The 15,972-nt window shown below is 37.5% G+C and overlaps 1 protein-coding gene and 1 long non-coding RNA gene across 6 annotated transcripts in view; one reads left to right on the top strand and one right to left on the bottom strand.

Moving 5' to 3' along the window:
• LOC136250857 (uncharacterized) overlaps positions 1-486 on the bottom strand; it is a 383,395-nt gene extending 382,909 nt beyond the window's left edge. For all 5 annotated transcript variants that reach the window (XR_010698758.1, XR_010698759.1, XR_010698760.1 and 2 more), the window contains exon 1: positions 375-486. This is a non-coding gene — a long non-coding RNA (uncharacterized lncRNA). The remainder of the gene's footprint in view (positions 1-374) is intronic.
• Positions 487-987: 501 nt separating this feature from the next.
• Positions 988-15,972, top strand: part of LOC136248475 (uncharacterized) — a 31,164-nt gene continuing 16,179 nt past the window's right edge. Inside the window, exons 1-7 of the mRNA XM_066040254.1 lie at positions 988-4,088; positions 13,422-13,431; positions 13,581-13,685; positions 13,917-14,055; positions 14,104-14,226; positions 14,283-14,309; positions 14,372-14,401. Of these exons, the coding sequence (XP_065896326.1) occupies positions 988-4,088; positions 13,422-13,431; positions 13,581-13,685; positions 13,917-14,055; positions 14,104-14,226; positions 14,283-14,309; positions 14,372-14,401 (3,535 nt within the window). The remainder of the gene's footprint in view (positions 4,089-13,421; positions 13,432-13,580; positions 13,686-13,916; positions 14,056-14,103; positions 14,227-14,282; positions 14,310-14,371; positions 14,402-15,972) is intronic.

Here is a 15,972-nt window from a genome sequence, read left to right as displayed (position 1 = left end):
CCACTTCAGAATACTTCTGTGTTGTATGTATTTAATCTCTTTGAATTGTATCTGTTAACTCATTTTCTAGTTACTAGTGCTGTTACAGTAGTGTTTCACTGTGTTTATATCATAGGCCAGGTTAATTACAATCACGCCGCCATTTTTAACTTGACAGAAGCTAACAACTAAAATTAATTATTGTATAATACCACGGTTCTCGCTGTGGCTATTATCCAGTATCATAGTTTACTCTGCTTGCTTTAGTCGGCTTATTTTAAACAACTGAACAACAAAAGCATTGAAACAGTGCGCACTAAAAGAAATCCTTCATTTGACAGGTATGTTACGTGTTTACAGTCGACAAAACTTCGTTACGTAAACAATAAACTCACCAAACAATCCGAATTACACAGAATATGGCAGTAGCACATCGTCACGAGGAAAAGGAAACAGCCATGCAATAATTAATCCGTTTTATTTTGTAATTTCACTCCGTTTCTGAACACAGCGATTTGTAAGAAGATTTGTCGCCTTGATTGGTTACGGAGAATATTCGGAATCTTATACTACAGGTTTGATAGATGTATTAAAGTTAATTTGTAATGTATTGAATCGAAAAACTCCTATATCTCAATAACGGTTGGGTGTATCGCGCTAAAATTTTAACAGCGAATAGTATGTGATTATACAAATGCTTTAATAACAAAAAACAGGTTTTGAAAAATGTGCGAAAAAGGTACCTTTTCGCAAATCCGGTCACATATGCTGATTTCGATTTTTCCATGTGTTTTTTGATTGGAGGACGATTGATGTTGGATTACGATGGAAATATGGCCCTTTTAAAGGTAAATCGCCGTCTAGCACTACTCAGAATTCAGCATTACAATCACCCTGGGCTTCAAGGCATCCCCCTGCATCTATGTAAGTATAGTTTGAAGGTGAGCAGTTTGTTGTCTTGTGCGGAATTGCAAAATAAGGTGAAAATTATCACGTGACGTGGTGAACATGGCGTCTCCTCATCGCCCTCAAGAGCAATACGCTAAACCGCCGCCGTGTTGGCCACGTTTGGATGACATTCTTCGTAACCGTTTAGCCTGGCTACACCACTCGATCGGCAGGGATGTGTTGAGTCCTGCTGAAAGTGCTGGAGAGTTTTCTCACATTGTGAGTGACCTTCTATTGGAGTATGAAGTGATAATTTTGCCAACCTGTAACGGACGCCATCGTCCTCGTAGAATGGAAACAATTTTGAAGAACCTTACTGACATGAAGAACGCTTCTCGTAGACATATGGAGGGCGATGACGGGAATTTTATTACACTGGTGCGAACGCACAATAAAGTTTTAAAATGCCATCGCCGCCAGCAGATCACTAGGGAAATGTGTAAGAATGAGCAGGAGTTCCGAAAGAATCCCTGGCAGTATGTTCACAAGAAGTTACAACCATCTAATGATCCTGATCCATCTTTCGATCATAGTTCTGCTACCAGTTACTTTAAGGAAACTTACTCTGATAGTACAGTTACTTACAACAAATTACCGGATTGGACCCATGAATTTATACCTGATTGTGATCCGTCATTATTCAACACAGAGAAGATCACTCCTGGATTAGTGAAATCTACATTGAAACACTGCTCTATGCAGTCTGCTCCAGGAATGGATGGCATCACCTATTACCATCTCTACCACCTTCCGTCAAGTCATCATTTCATGGCTACCCTGTTTAATAAATTACTTGAGACAGGAACTGCTCCACCTAGCTGGGGAGTTGCCCGGTTAAGGCTTATCCATAAATCTGGTGATACCAGTGATCCATCTAACTTCCATCCAATTGCCCTTACTTGTGTGGTGGGGAAGTTATTTCATAAGATTCTGAGCCGCCATCTTGAGATTTACTTGAGAGCAAACAATGTTATAGATACTAGTATTCAGAAGGGTTTTGTTTCTGGCTTGCCGGGTGTGTTTGAGCACATATACTCTCTATCTGCTATCATGGAAGATGCTTTGACAAATAGAAAGCCACTGATGATGACTTTCCTCGACTTGAAGAATGCTTTCGGCTCTGTGTCCCACCAACTGATTTTTGATATGCTGGAAGCAGTAAAAGTACCACCTTCTTTTAAAGATTACGTTCAATCCTTTTATTCACAGTTGTTTGTCATCGTTAAGGGTAATTCTTGGGAAACAGACCAGATACCTTTTAAACGAGGTGTTTTTCAGGGAGACACACTCTCTCCTATAATCTTCCTACTTGTGTTCAACCCTGTTCTCAAGCTAGCAGAATCATTAAACTCCTCCCACGGCTATCAGTTTCAGTTGAAGATCAAGGACACTGAGATGCTCCCACCTGTTGGTACCTATGTGTATATAAAATGGACTGAAGACAATGGAGAATTGCCAGGATGGTACAAAGTTTATGTTGATGAGTACTACACAGATGGATCTTGTAAAATTGTGTATAGTGAAGATAATGGACAAGTGGTATATGAAACAGTTGATCTCAATAGGACGCAGTGGCTACCCTGTTCTAAAAGAGCTAGGAAATTCGTTCCTCTTGAGACAGATCCGGTCACCAGTAAAGCTAAATGGAGGCCTTCATTGAAAGTAGTTAACTCCAGTGAGCATTCAGTGATGGGTTATGCTGATGATGTTACGTTGGTTTCTGATAACTTTGATATACATGTTAGTGTTCTTCAAACAGTTGACCGTAGAGCATGTGACTTGGATCTATCTTTCAAACCTGTGAAGTGTATATCGTACCTATTCGACGGCTCTAAGTGTTTGCAGAAAGGAATAGTTTTATCTAAAGGTGTTACAAGGTCAATTACTGAAGGCGGCACAAAGTTTTTAGGAAAGCTTATTGGTGTATCATTAAGTGCCACAAAGAGATCTGCTAATAAACGTATGGTAGGCCGGATAACAGAATTACTATCAGCTACTGACACCCTGCGCATACGTGGAGAATACAAACTTTGGATTTATCGAAACTACATTTTATCACTGTTGCGTTTCCACCTTAGTGTGGATGCAGTTACACCTACTGCCATATCGAAGATGGAGTCTATGGCTACTTGCTACTTGAAAAGATGGCTACATCTACCAAGAAGTGCAACACGTGTAGTCCTTTATTACCCGGGGATATGCTGCCCAAGTGTATCTAATGTTACAAGAGAGGCCAAGATTAGCTTGTTGTCATGTATCAGTGCTTCCTCAGACCCTAAGCTCCAAGAGCTGGGCGTGCATCTACATTTAGGGCAAGAATTTCTGCAATTTCAGGATTGTGATTATTCCATCCTATCTACAGCCAGGAAGCAACTCTCTTCATTACCTACTGCGAGATCATTGTATGTGACAGCTAAGACTCAACTACTTAGTGAGGTTAAATCTACCTCTGAGGATCATCTTCAAACACTTTCTGTTCAGTGCAAGTTTGCAGACTCTGCCAAGCTTGAGACCTCTTGTCGAACTTGGAACCGATTACTATCCATTATGCATCCTGGTCAGCTGTCATTTCTTTTGCGGGCGGCTTCGGACACTCTGCCAACTGCCATGAACTTGCGAAGGTGGAATATACAATGTCATGCAAAATGTGTACTTTGTGATTCCTCACGTCCAACTACTGCTCATGTCTTGGGGGGCTGTCCGGTTGCGTTATCTCAGGAAAGGTACACTTATCGACATGATTTAGTCATTCAATCTTTGGTCGACAGTTTCATCAGGGTTTACATTGACTTGCCCTATATCCGGGTTTATGCTGACCTTCCTAACTTGCGAGCCAGTGAGTCACCCCCATCTACACTTCCACCTAATGTGATTGTGACCCCCTTTAGACCAGACATTGTTATCCATAATACCGTCACTTCTAGTATACTTTTATTTGAACTGACATGTCCATTGGACAGTGCCCACCATCTTGAGCAGGCTAGATCTCGCAAACAAAATAAGGCTGAATACCACCAAATTCTATCAGAGCTAGATCGGTTAAATGTTACCAACTTTTATGAGACTCTTGAGATCAGCGTTTTAGGTCACTTCCAGCAATTTTCAGTCACTAACACTTACAATGTACTACATTTTATTGATAAGGACATCAATATCACAAGGTCACTGGTTCAACGGATGCTGGATGATGCCTCGAAGGTTTGTATGACTGCATCCCAGAGGATTTTTATGGCAAGGGATTGCCGAGAGTGGTTGTGATAATGTACTTGTAATTTAATATTTTTGTTTTGTTTTGTAATCGTTGTTTTTGTTTGTAATTGTAATTACTTTTTTCCCTTGCCATGCCCACGTTGGTATCACTTGATCACCAGCCTTGTGGTCGCATGTGACCGAGGGTTACTGAATTTGTAAATGTATATACATGTCTCATTTATTATGATGGTTTCAACACAAGGTTGAGCCTCGGGTTGAGAATAATCTTTTCAAAAGTGGAGACTGGCATGTGATACCAACCTTATATGGCTTCACACTTACCTGTTGTTATATTCTGGTGTATTTACTGCTGTTTTGATCCATTTTATAGCAGCTTCAGTAATTGTAATTTTGATCAGAAGCTATTTATAATTTTTCTTTGTAGTACAGTGATGCATGTCATTGTGTTATATAATAATTATCATCCTTAGTGCTTACAATGTGACAAATAAAGCTGAGTAGTGTCCAAAGAAATCTATTTTAAAAATAATGTTGCTCTTACATTGTGTTATCTGATTGTTATGTTTCCGAAGTATGCGTTAATTGTGACTTGTGATGCTAGTACTTGCCATGTTATAAAATATTACTGATTTTTCTAGTTAGTTATCCCTGAAAATGCATTAGGTACCTGTGTATACTTAGTATTACACAGTACACAAAGTTTTATCTGTGAATCACTTGCTTTATTCATGTAATATTCTGAGTGGTCAGTCTACAAAGAAGTGGTCACTTTTGAGAGGTTTTACTTAGTTCATATGCTGTTCTTCATAAAATAGATATGTGGTGAAAATTTCATGTCGCTATTGGTTTCCTATCTAGATTTATGATACTCTGAATATTGTGTTTGGTGCCATGCAATATACATAAAAAGCACTGAAAAAGCTGTACACAAAAATCATCACACTGTCAACTTCTTTTCCTTATATCTTTTGATAGAAACCACTGATTGAGGTGGGGTTTACACTAAAATGACCCTGAAAAATGCACAATATTTGTCATACCAATGAATGTATGGAATGTTAATTATTTAATTTAGTTGGAAATCTCTAGTTACAGGCGCGTGCTATGTATCGAAGTAGAGTAAGCGATCTATTGTCGGACACCATCTATAATCGGACACTTTTTCTCAGAAACTACCATGCCGAATCTTCTGAATTTTGCCACGGATAAACTTCACACTTAGCCTAGCAATGTGCCAAAATTTGGGCTGGACAGCTTTTGTGGTTGCTTTGCTACAGCCGATCATAGTTAAAGTGACTGTCCGAAAACCTCTAATATCGGAAGTTTACCTCTTTTATCGGACACCGCCCAACAATCCTCCACTAAAAGATGAAATTCCTCACAACCACCACTGACTGTTAGGGGAATACATGTAGTTTCTAAGCAGCCATAGTTTGTTTCATTCCTCCACTCGTAAGCGGAGCTACAACCATTAATATTCGGGTGTGTCGCGACCTCTGTAATCGGACAGAGCAGAATTTCATTTCACGCGGTTTTATCACTTCAAAGCTACCTTTTAGGTATAATTAGCCACGAAAATGAAAAGTGTGGTACAAAATTTAATTGGATTTCCAAGGAGTCGTAAAATTTTACCATTTTAGCGATCAGTATGCTACTGTGGGACTCCACAAAATGACTTATGAACTGTTCCGAAGAACTTTTAGCACTGAAATGCATGGGTGTAGCACAAAGGGGAGGGTCTAAAGTCCTTCCACCCCTCCACTTCCAATTATCAAGATATACTCTAACAGAGCAGTCAGCTACTCTAATGGAACAGTCATGTATTCAAATAAGTATTTAGGTGCATTTTTGAATAAAATTTCAACCTTGGTACATCAAAATGAATTTCAGAAGGCTAATTTTCAAAGCTTTTTTTGGGGAGTCATCAGAGGCGGATCCAGCAGCTGGCAAGGGGAGGGGCACAAACAGGTTAAGTGGTAAGTGGTTGGGGAGACCCAGATTCTCTTGTTAATTGCTGCATTTTTGAAGCAGCAAAAAATCACCTCTTAGTAGTATCTCAGTGTTGACTTTGCCATTTTGGCCTTTGCAGATGGTTGTGAAGTCTTAAAAGCTGTTTAAAAGGTCATTAATGTCTTTAAAGGCAACAAGACGATAATTATTTTTAGAGGCGCTTAGTACGTATGAAGGTGCTGACTGACAATTTTATGGCTAGTTTGACTAATTCGCTGTGAATTTGTAACAATAAATTAATGTTATGTGCATATTTTCACGAGTTATTGATCTTGACCTAACATAAAGTTCAGTATTTTAATCAAAACTGTACTACTAGCTAGCTATGACTACTCTACAAGGTGGGGGGGGGGGCATTTGCCCCAAATGCCCCATCCTGGATCCGCCATTGGTCATGCTCCCAGACCCTCTTGATGGTGCATGCTTTAGATGATGATAAGTGTATACTTATCACATACACTGCAAACTGTATGGACCAGCTACCATTCTAGCTTGTAAATCCCTTATGCACCTTATTTCTGCTATATCCCTTGTAGCCATGCATGTCACACATGCTATGCAATGTGCTCAATGAAAGGTGTGATTTCTATTAATTAAAAATAAGACATGCATGCATGTATATATAGCTAATTTGCAGGTGGAAAACAAAACTTGTACATTGCTAAGAACTCCTATCATCCAGTCAAGAAATTGGGTCACATATAAGTGATGCAAAGAATGACATCACATGTTCATGTTCTGGAGTAACAACCAGCAAGGATGACTATCACTATATATTTGCCATTTCTGCAAATAACCATTCCAGCAGTTAAATTAATTACGATCCAGATTGGAGCTAATTGTGTGCTTTTAACCTACATTATACACTTGTCACAGCTATATCTATATAGTGTACATGTCATGCCTTTCTTTGGTTCATTTTAAAAATCTGTAATATCTTCTAGCTAATTACTAGCTGTATAGCTATATCCAGTGTTGGGCAAGTTACTTTGTAAAAGTAACTAGTTACATATTACATATTACCATAGATAATATATACCTCCGGACACGTGTCCGGAGGTATATATTATCTATGATATTACTTGCAACTGAACTATTTAGTTACAGTTACATATTACCCATAAAATAAAGTAACTGTAATAATGTTACATATTATTAGGCATTCCAGTATCCGAGATTTTTTAATAAAAAATTTCTCCGTATATTCCCCAATAGACCCCTGGTACAAAACAACAACTCTCGTTTAACTTGGGATTGCTCCGTAGTCCGAGCTCCAATGAGGATGAAAATCGCTATGGGGTTTGTTCACACGATGATCATCATGAAAATCTTAGTTTTGTCGTGCGCGTTACGTATAAGTAAGTTTTGTGTTGTTTTGTAATCTTTCCAAGCCATGTAATGTATGTAGAATACTTTAAAACTTTAAAAAACGTAGTGTCGGGTGGAAGGTAGTCACTGGTGCTTACTTTAAAGTGTGTAGTTACTTCGCTCAGGTTAGCGATTTTCAATTCCAGAGCAATTTTCTGATGGCTGTGTCATCAGCTCAAAAATACAAACCACTTTAAAGTCGGCATAACAATGCCATAATTGAAACCACAACTCCACCTTAGATATTGTTGCATCATTGTGGCACCTCCACTTTAGTTGTTTACCTTTATAAGTTGTTAACTTGATGTTTTCACTTACTTGAGATAGCTACTTACCTATGGATATACACCATTGTATTGAGAAGTGTGCAGTAGGTGAAACATATTTGATCACCACAAAGCATACAAAGATCGCTGAGATCTGATAACATCTGAAGTTACTCTCATTACATGTACAAACTTGCAGCTAGAATCAACTGCAGTTTCAAGATAGTCCAGATTGCTAGATGGTTTCCTGATTCAATTGTGCCATTTTTCCCTTTAAAATGTATGGGGAGCCCTGGAGAAAAAATGTACCTTTTTTTTAGTTTTAAAGCACTGTGCATGCCTAAGTAACTAATTCCAACCCAACAAACTATATATTTCTGAGATCGGCAATCAATACTCTATCTATTGAGCATATAAAAAGTCCATTTTTCCAAATTTAAAAATTGGGCTGGAATGCCTAATATTACTTTGTGCCCACAGCCTTAAGCTGTCACGTGTGAAACTACCACCTTATCACGTGACATGATTGTGTTGTTGGACAATATGCAAATTTTGGTTATAAGTAAGAAGCTGGTGAATAAGCTTCATTCAGTAGGCCTCGTTACTTCGTTGTGGCTAGGCGTTACTCAGAGGATAACTAACGAGATTAGTAACTTCGTTACTTGTAGTAATAATATTACGTAATATTAGACTCGTTACAGTAACTATATTACTTAGGTAACGCGTTACATTTGTAAGCAAAGTAGCTTGCGTTATATTACCTGTTTTTATAGCGTATTTCGTTATATTACTTTGTTACCACAAAAGTAATAATATTACGTAACGCGTTACATAAGTAACGCGTTACTCCCAACACTGGCTATATCACAGTGAGTGCATGTAGCTAGTTGTTTATTTCATACAAAACTACCTTTTGTTTAATGTGTTGCAAAGCATGTGTGACATGCATGGCTGTAAGAGCAGATAGCAAAAGTTAATTAGGTGCATGAAGGGCTTAAGTAGCATAGCTGGTTGAGAGTGAGAAGCATTCTTACCATGCAAAACATGTTCTATCAAGGGAGTCTGGGGGAATACCCCCATGCAACAGGAAAGTTGAAGAGTATAGTCTTCTGAAATTGATTTTGGTAACAAAGATGACTGAATTTTACTAAAACCTGAATCTAAATGTTTGTTTGGACACATGACTGCTCTATTAGAGTATATCTTGATAATTGGAAGTGGAGGGGTGGAAGGACTTATAGACCCTCCCCTTTGTGCTACACCCATGCATTTCAGTGCTAAAAGTTCTTCGGAACAGTCCATAAGTCATTTTGTGGAGTCCCACAGTAGCATACTGATCGCTAAAATGGTAAAATTTTACAACTCCTTGGAAATCCAATTAGATTTTGTACCACACTTTTCATTTTCATGGCTAATTATACCTAAAAGGTAGCTTTGAAGTGATAAAACCGCGTGAAATGAAATTCTGCTCTGTCCGATTACAGAGGTCGCGACACACCCGAATATTAATGGTTGTAGCTCCGCTTACGAGTGGAGGAATGAAACAAACTATGGCTGCTTAGAAACTACATGTATTCCCCTAACAGTCAGTGGTGGTTGTGAGGAATTTCATCTTTTAGTGGAGGATTGCTGGGCGGTGTCCGATAAAAGAGGTAAACTTCCGATATTAGAGGTTTTCGGACAGTCACTTTAATCGGCTGTAGCAAAGCAACCACAAAAGCTGTCCAGCCCAAATTTTGGTACATTGCTAGGCTAAGTGTGAAGTTTATCCGTGGAAAAATTCAGAAGATTCAGAATGGTAGTTTCTGAGAAAAAGTGTCCAATTATAGATGGTGTCCGACAATAGATCGCTTACTCTACTGGACTCAGCGACTGGACTACAACTCATTGTTGCTGTTGTTGTGCCTTGACAGCTGCTTGTAAGCAAGTAATGTAGTGTTGATTAGTACAAACAAGCCCATTACACCTCCCTCTAATTCAGTACGGCTGTTACTAGCCATAAATGCCCATGCGTTGCCAATGTTACAGGCGCGTAATTATCGTGTTTCGTATCGCCTCAGAGCGTGGTCTCTATTGGACATGACCGTGGCTCTACGAGATTTAGAGACCACGTTTTCAGCCAATCAAATTTCAGTATCAAACTTGTTGTAGTCTAAATTAAGTTAAGATCTTCTTGCAGTTGAATAGAATTACATCTGCAATAGTCTTATAACAGTATTGTCGGCATATGATACTAGTATAGCTAGAAGAAGGACTTGTTGAGGAAGATCATTTATATAAATAAGGAACAAAAGAGGACCTAGCATACTTCCCTGTGTAACACCAGATAACACTCACTAGAAGAAAATCTGAGTATTTGTTGTTTGTATTATCTTAACACATTGTTATCGGTGCAATAAATAGTATTGGAACCATAGCCATAGATTTCCAGCAATACCAATTGACTTTAATTATAAAAGAAGCTGGTTATGAGATACACTATCGAATGCCTTACAAAAGTCCAAGTATATTATAAAAGGTGTTTGTGAATGTGTCTAATAATTTTTTCATAATCAGTTGCTCAAGCACTTTTGATGAATTGCATATATAGCAATGATATCGGCCAATAGTCAGTAACAAATGTTTTGTCACCGGACTTGAAGATCGGAACAATGCAATGTATTCACCTTTATATGTGTTGTATTAGAAATCCTCAAAAAAATTGTGTGCTCATTACAAAAGTAATCAAATAAACTCTGCCTAATAAGTTACCATAGTAACTTCAATCAAAGCCGATATTATAACTATTTTTGTATAGTACATATCAGTGGGGTAGTCCTACTTGATCATCATTATCATAATCATCATATGCTAATAAAATTTGTGGAAATCGTACTCTAGCATACTAAGGTGCAGAATTTACTTAGTTAAAATGTTTTGCATGAAAAATCAAGATACTCTAAATCCTAATAGATGAATAGTACATGTACCAAACTTGGAAGGAATTCACTTTATTATAAAACACTATTGCAAATAAATGCAGCCACTATAATACAACTTTATGTAGCCATGAACAAGCAAACACAAATTTATATATACAGGGGCGGATCCAGGAGCTGGCAAGGGGAGGGGCACAAACAGGCTAAGTTGTAGGTGGTTGGGGAGAGCCAAATTCTCTAGTTCAGTGCTGCATTTTTGAAGCAGCAAATAATCACCTCTTAGTAGTGTCTCATTGTTGCCATTTTGGCGTTTTCAGATGGTTGTGAACCCTTAAAACCGGTCCAAAAACAGCAACACTATAATTATTTTTAGAGGCGCTTAATGCGCACGAAGGTGCTGGGTGACAAGTTTCGCTTTAGTTTCAGGTGAATTTGTAATAAATGTTAATAAAATGTGCATATTTTCATAAGTTTATAAACTGATCTTGGCCTAGCTGACATAAAGTTTAGTGGCTATTTTAATCAGAAGTATGGCTGGCTCCTCCACAAGGTGTGTGTGTGTGTGTGTGTGTGTGTGTGTGTGTGTGTGTGTGTGTGTGTGTGTGTGGGTTGGGGGGGGGGGGGGGCATTTGCCCCAAATGCCCCATCCTGGATCTGCCATTGATATAGAGCAATTTATCAGTATTAACATAGCTAGATGCTTTGGTATTGGGTATTGGTAGGTATTTCTCTGTATTGGTAAAGCACTAGTTTGTCTTATGTATATCATCATCATTGCATCTGTAGATAAGAAGAGCAATAATTATCTTATATAAAACAAATATCAAAGCCAGTTTATGGTTGGCTTTGGGGTATATGGTATATAGAATTTAAAATTAATACAAAAAGAAGTGAAATCCATGCAAAAACAGCCAAGCTGTATAAAAGAGTGTGGCCTTCAAAAAGCCTTAGTAAAAAAAGTTGTGAAAGCAAAAGTGGTGGCCATAAAATGGCTGTAATAATGTTGTAAACTTTAATAAAATGGCTTTGTGCATTATTAAAATTTATTATAATTAACATCATTGCAGTTATTTCATGGCTGCCACCTTTGATTTCACAACTTTTTCACCCTAGCTTTTTGAAGGTTGCACCTTTTTATATAGTTTAGCTGTTTTAGTATGGATTAAGTACTACTGTACTAGCTTTTTGTTTTAATATGAATTGTAACCACAAGAGAAAGTACAACTGACTTATAAATTAAATTCTACAAAAGTAATTAAAGCTGAATTGAACAGAAGGCTGTTATTTATTAGCTACTGTAGTTTAAGCCTCAAGTTCCTGTTTGTTAGGTAATCCAAAAGCTGCACCACATGTTGCTATGAGACCTTCAGTGCTTGTCACTGTAAAGAATAACAATAACAATTCTTACAGAGTACTGAATAATCTTATTGTGTAAGACAAAAGAAAATACATTTTCAGTTTATCTTCACTACTATACATGATACTTACAATATTCTAGTGTGTATATGCATGACCAGGCCAAGAAAGATTCTGACTGATGGTAAGCTATCTATATAGAGTACTAAATTTAAGTTGCTGTAGATTATGTGCATAATAATAATATTTATGGATATATAGTGTGTGTACTGACTTTGTTAAAGAGTTTATTGAACTCATACAATTTCTAATAGTCAGTTTATCCTTACAATACTTAGTATGTAGCAGGCTACCTGTTATAGTCCTTACAATCTTAGCATGTCATTCTCTAAATAGTGTAAGGGATTGTCCCCCAACAAGCCTAATCTTGGAGGATCAGGCTTAGTTTTCTAAGAAATTTTTAATGATTAAACTAAGTAGCTATATATATACAAATAGTATAGTAGCTTAAAATACATTTGGTACATTCATGTCAATTTTAACAACGCAATCTTTAAACAACATAGATGTTGGAATACTTAGCATGTGGACTGCTGATGTTTGCAACTCTGCAGCTTGCTGAAGCTCAAACATACTGTGCTAACAGTGACTCATGCTCTGTCAATCAATTGTAAGCAAGAGGATATGTATGTATGTGTGTGTGTGTGTGTGTGTGTGTGTGTGTGTGTGTGTGTGTGTGTGTGTGTGTGTGTGTGTGTGTATGTATGTGTATGCTGTGCATGTAGTTCAAATTGATAACAAGATAAAATGAAGAAGTTTTCTTAATTACATTCACACATACATACATGCATACATACATGGCCATAATTGAATATCTGTAATGTACTTACTTGTACCTTGTAGGGCCTAATCAGCCTCGGCTGCCCTATTTAACCAATAATAATACTAATAATACATACATACATACATACATACATACATACATACATACATACATACATACATACATACATACATACATACATACATACATACATACGTACATACATACATACATACATGCGCATACATACATACATACATACGTCTGTACACATAATTATTGCCATATTAAAATTTATACCTTTGTACAAATAATTCATTTCTTTTACACAGGACATGTTATTCAAGGCAATTCTATTACTACAATCAACAATATACTGCTTATCATCAAGCTAGTTATTCATATTCCTACAGTTGTGGATTGATGGGCAGGGATACTTGCTACCGTACAATGTAAGTTTCATACCAATTTAATTGCACATGTACATACAGTATTACACATTGCTTTAAGTAGTTGCATGACTTAAAGTTCATAATGTAGGTACAATCGAGTAAGCTACACTGCTTATTCCCAAAGGGGAACCTACAGACAAATAAGTACATGCTGCTCAGGATACTCAGGATCACCTGGCAGCTGCACACGTTAGTCATTAACCCATCTTATGTGCTACACTGTTAAATTTTCACTTTGCTTCTCTAGCTGTTTGCAGTGGTAGTTATGCTTGTCAAAATGGAGGAATTTGTGTTCAACCAAACAGATGTTGCTGTCTTAACACTGGCTATTCTGGACCACTATGTAACAATGGTACAGAGTTTTATGTCTACAGTTTTGCTTGCAACTGTCATCGTATACGTATATCACTATCATTACTGTGGTTGTATAATAATCACTTAATGGAACTTTTTATTGTTTCATCAGATATAGGTATTTATTTTAGAAGTTCTTGTATCGCTAATGTTAGCCTTTATCAATCGCATTCTGCTAAGTCATAGGCATTGATGCAAGGATGTGACACACTAAGTAGTTTATTAACAGATGAAATCTTTTCCAGATTGTGATGAGTGTCAACTTGACTATCATGGATGTGCACATAACTGTGTGAACACTCATGGTAGTTACTACTGTACTTGTACAATTGGCTATGAGTTAGCTTCTGATCAACATAATTGTACTGGTGAGTTGATTATGGTGAAGATATACTGTACAAGTTGTTACAATACAGATATCAATGAGTGTGTCAGAGGAACACACAACTGTGATCAGAACTGTCACAACACAATAGGATCATTTCACTGCTCTTGTAACACTGGATACTTCTTAAGTGTAAATGGATACAGTTGTAATGGTACATTTGTTTATTGTTTGTGACCACTATTCTCACAATACTTATTATATATACAGACATCAATGAGTGTAGTTCTAACAATGGTGATTGTCCACAACAATGTGTCAATACAGTTGGGGTGGTTTCCATTGTCACTGTTATACAGGTTACTCTGGCAATGGTTTAACCTGCACAGGTATAGCTGTATGTTGTATGCACACTTATTGTATTTGTAAGTATACAGGAATTTTCAAACTAGAGCACATTGATAAAAGGTACTGAAATAAACTGGAGTAGTGCATGATATTAAATCACAGTAAAACAATAAGAAATGTTATATCCCTACTGTGCATTTCCATTATGGTACATTGAGCACAGTAGGAATATAGCACTTCTTATTGTTTTACTGTGATTTAATATTGTGCACTACTCCAGCTTGTTTCAGTACTTTTTATCGATGTGCTATGGTCCCTACTCTAGTTTGAAAATTGAAAATTATTCTGTGTATTTGTTTGTTAACTTTTTTGTAAATAACTATTCATGACTGGTGAACCCATGCATACCACATTTGAAACGGCATCGCACACCCCAATTATCATCTGAAAAGTGAGGTGTCCATTACATTTCATTGTTAGCTATATTCAACCCATTACACAGCATTTTGGATCAAGAACTGTTCAAAAAGCACCTCTGCAATCCATATATACCAAAAGAAAGAAATGTTGTCATGCCCTGGTTATATCAAATATCATCTAGTGTCCATTATGCTTCATTGTCAGCCAGGGGCGGATACAGGGGGAGGTCAAAGGGGGCTCTTGACCCCCCTCCAAAAATTTTTAGTATACCAAGATCGAGATACTCTAATAGAGCAGTCACTCTAATAAAGTAGTCACAGTATTAGAACAGTGCATAGTGAACTATTTAAAGATTTTTATGTACTTTATCAGCCATAAATGCGTGGTTGGTGAGGTGGGAAGTTATTGTCAGCTGGCTGTGACCTTTTTTTTTTTTTTTTTTTGGTCTCACCTTATCAAACCAGAGACAATGTAGTGCTTCAGTTCATTTTTGATCCCCCCTTTCCATAAGTCTGGATCCGCCCCTGTTGTCAGCTATGTTCAACCCGTTACAAAGCAGTATGAATCAATAACTGTTCATAAGGCACCTCTGCAATCAAAATAGCCACTATGAAAAATACAGATGATTTCCGTTAAGGGAAGCTGCCAAATTGACACTTTTCACTGTCAGCAAAGATGAATTGGGACACAAAGGAGGGCACTGGTAAGTCCATGAAGAATCTATTAGTTACGTTTGTCTGAAGGCATTAGTCAGTTACTTACTTACTCAGTCAGTTACTCAGTCAGTAGAAAATTCAATTAATTTTTTTTTTAATTCCGTAGCAACTTGTTGAAAGCATTTTGGACCGATCTGAAGGTTTGTTTGAGCTTAGTTTTATCTAACCAATACTGCCTCATCGTCATCAGGGAAAATTTAGGGTGGTTTTTGGGTGATGCTATTTTGTGGGCCACGCCTACTCCTTTGTGGTCCCTACTATACAGTACTATTGTACTGTATGATACGCACACACCTGTATGAAGTTTGTGAACATGCTTGCATGATGGACTCATTAATTTCATCAATCTATCTCTGGTGTCCATTTACATGTTATGGGCATTGCATTTACATTATGTAGATCAAGACACATGGTAGTGTGTCGTGCGGCCCAAGAAGCTAGTGCGCCTCACTGTGTCTGTGAGTATATTGACAGGA

The sequence above is a fragment of the Dysidea avara genome, chromosome 3 (assembly GCF_963678975.1).
Source record: "Dysidea avara chromosome 3, odDysAvar1.4, whole genome shotgun sequence".
NCBI lineage: Eukaryota > Metazoa > Porifera > Demospongiae > Dictyoceratida > Dysideidae > Dysidea > Dysidea avara.
This window is presented reverse-complemented; position numbering and strand designations above follow the sequence as displayed.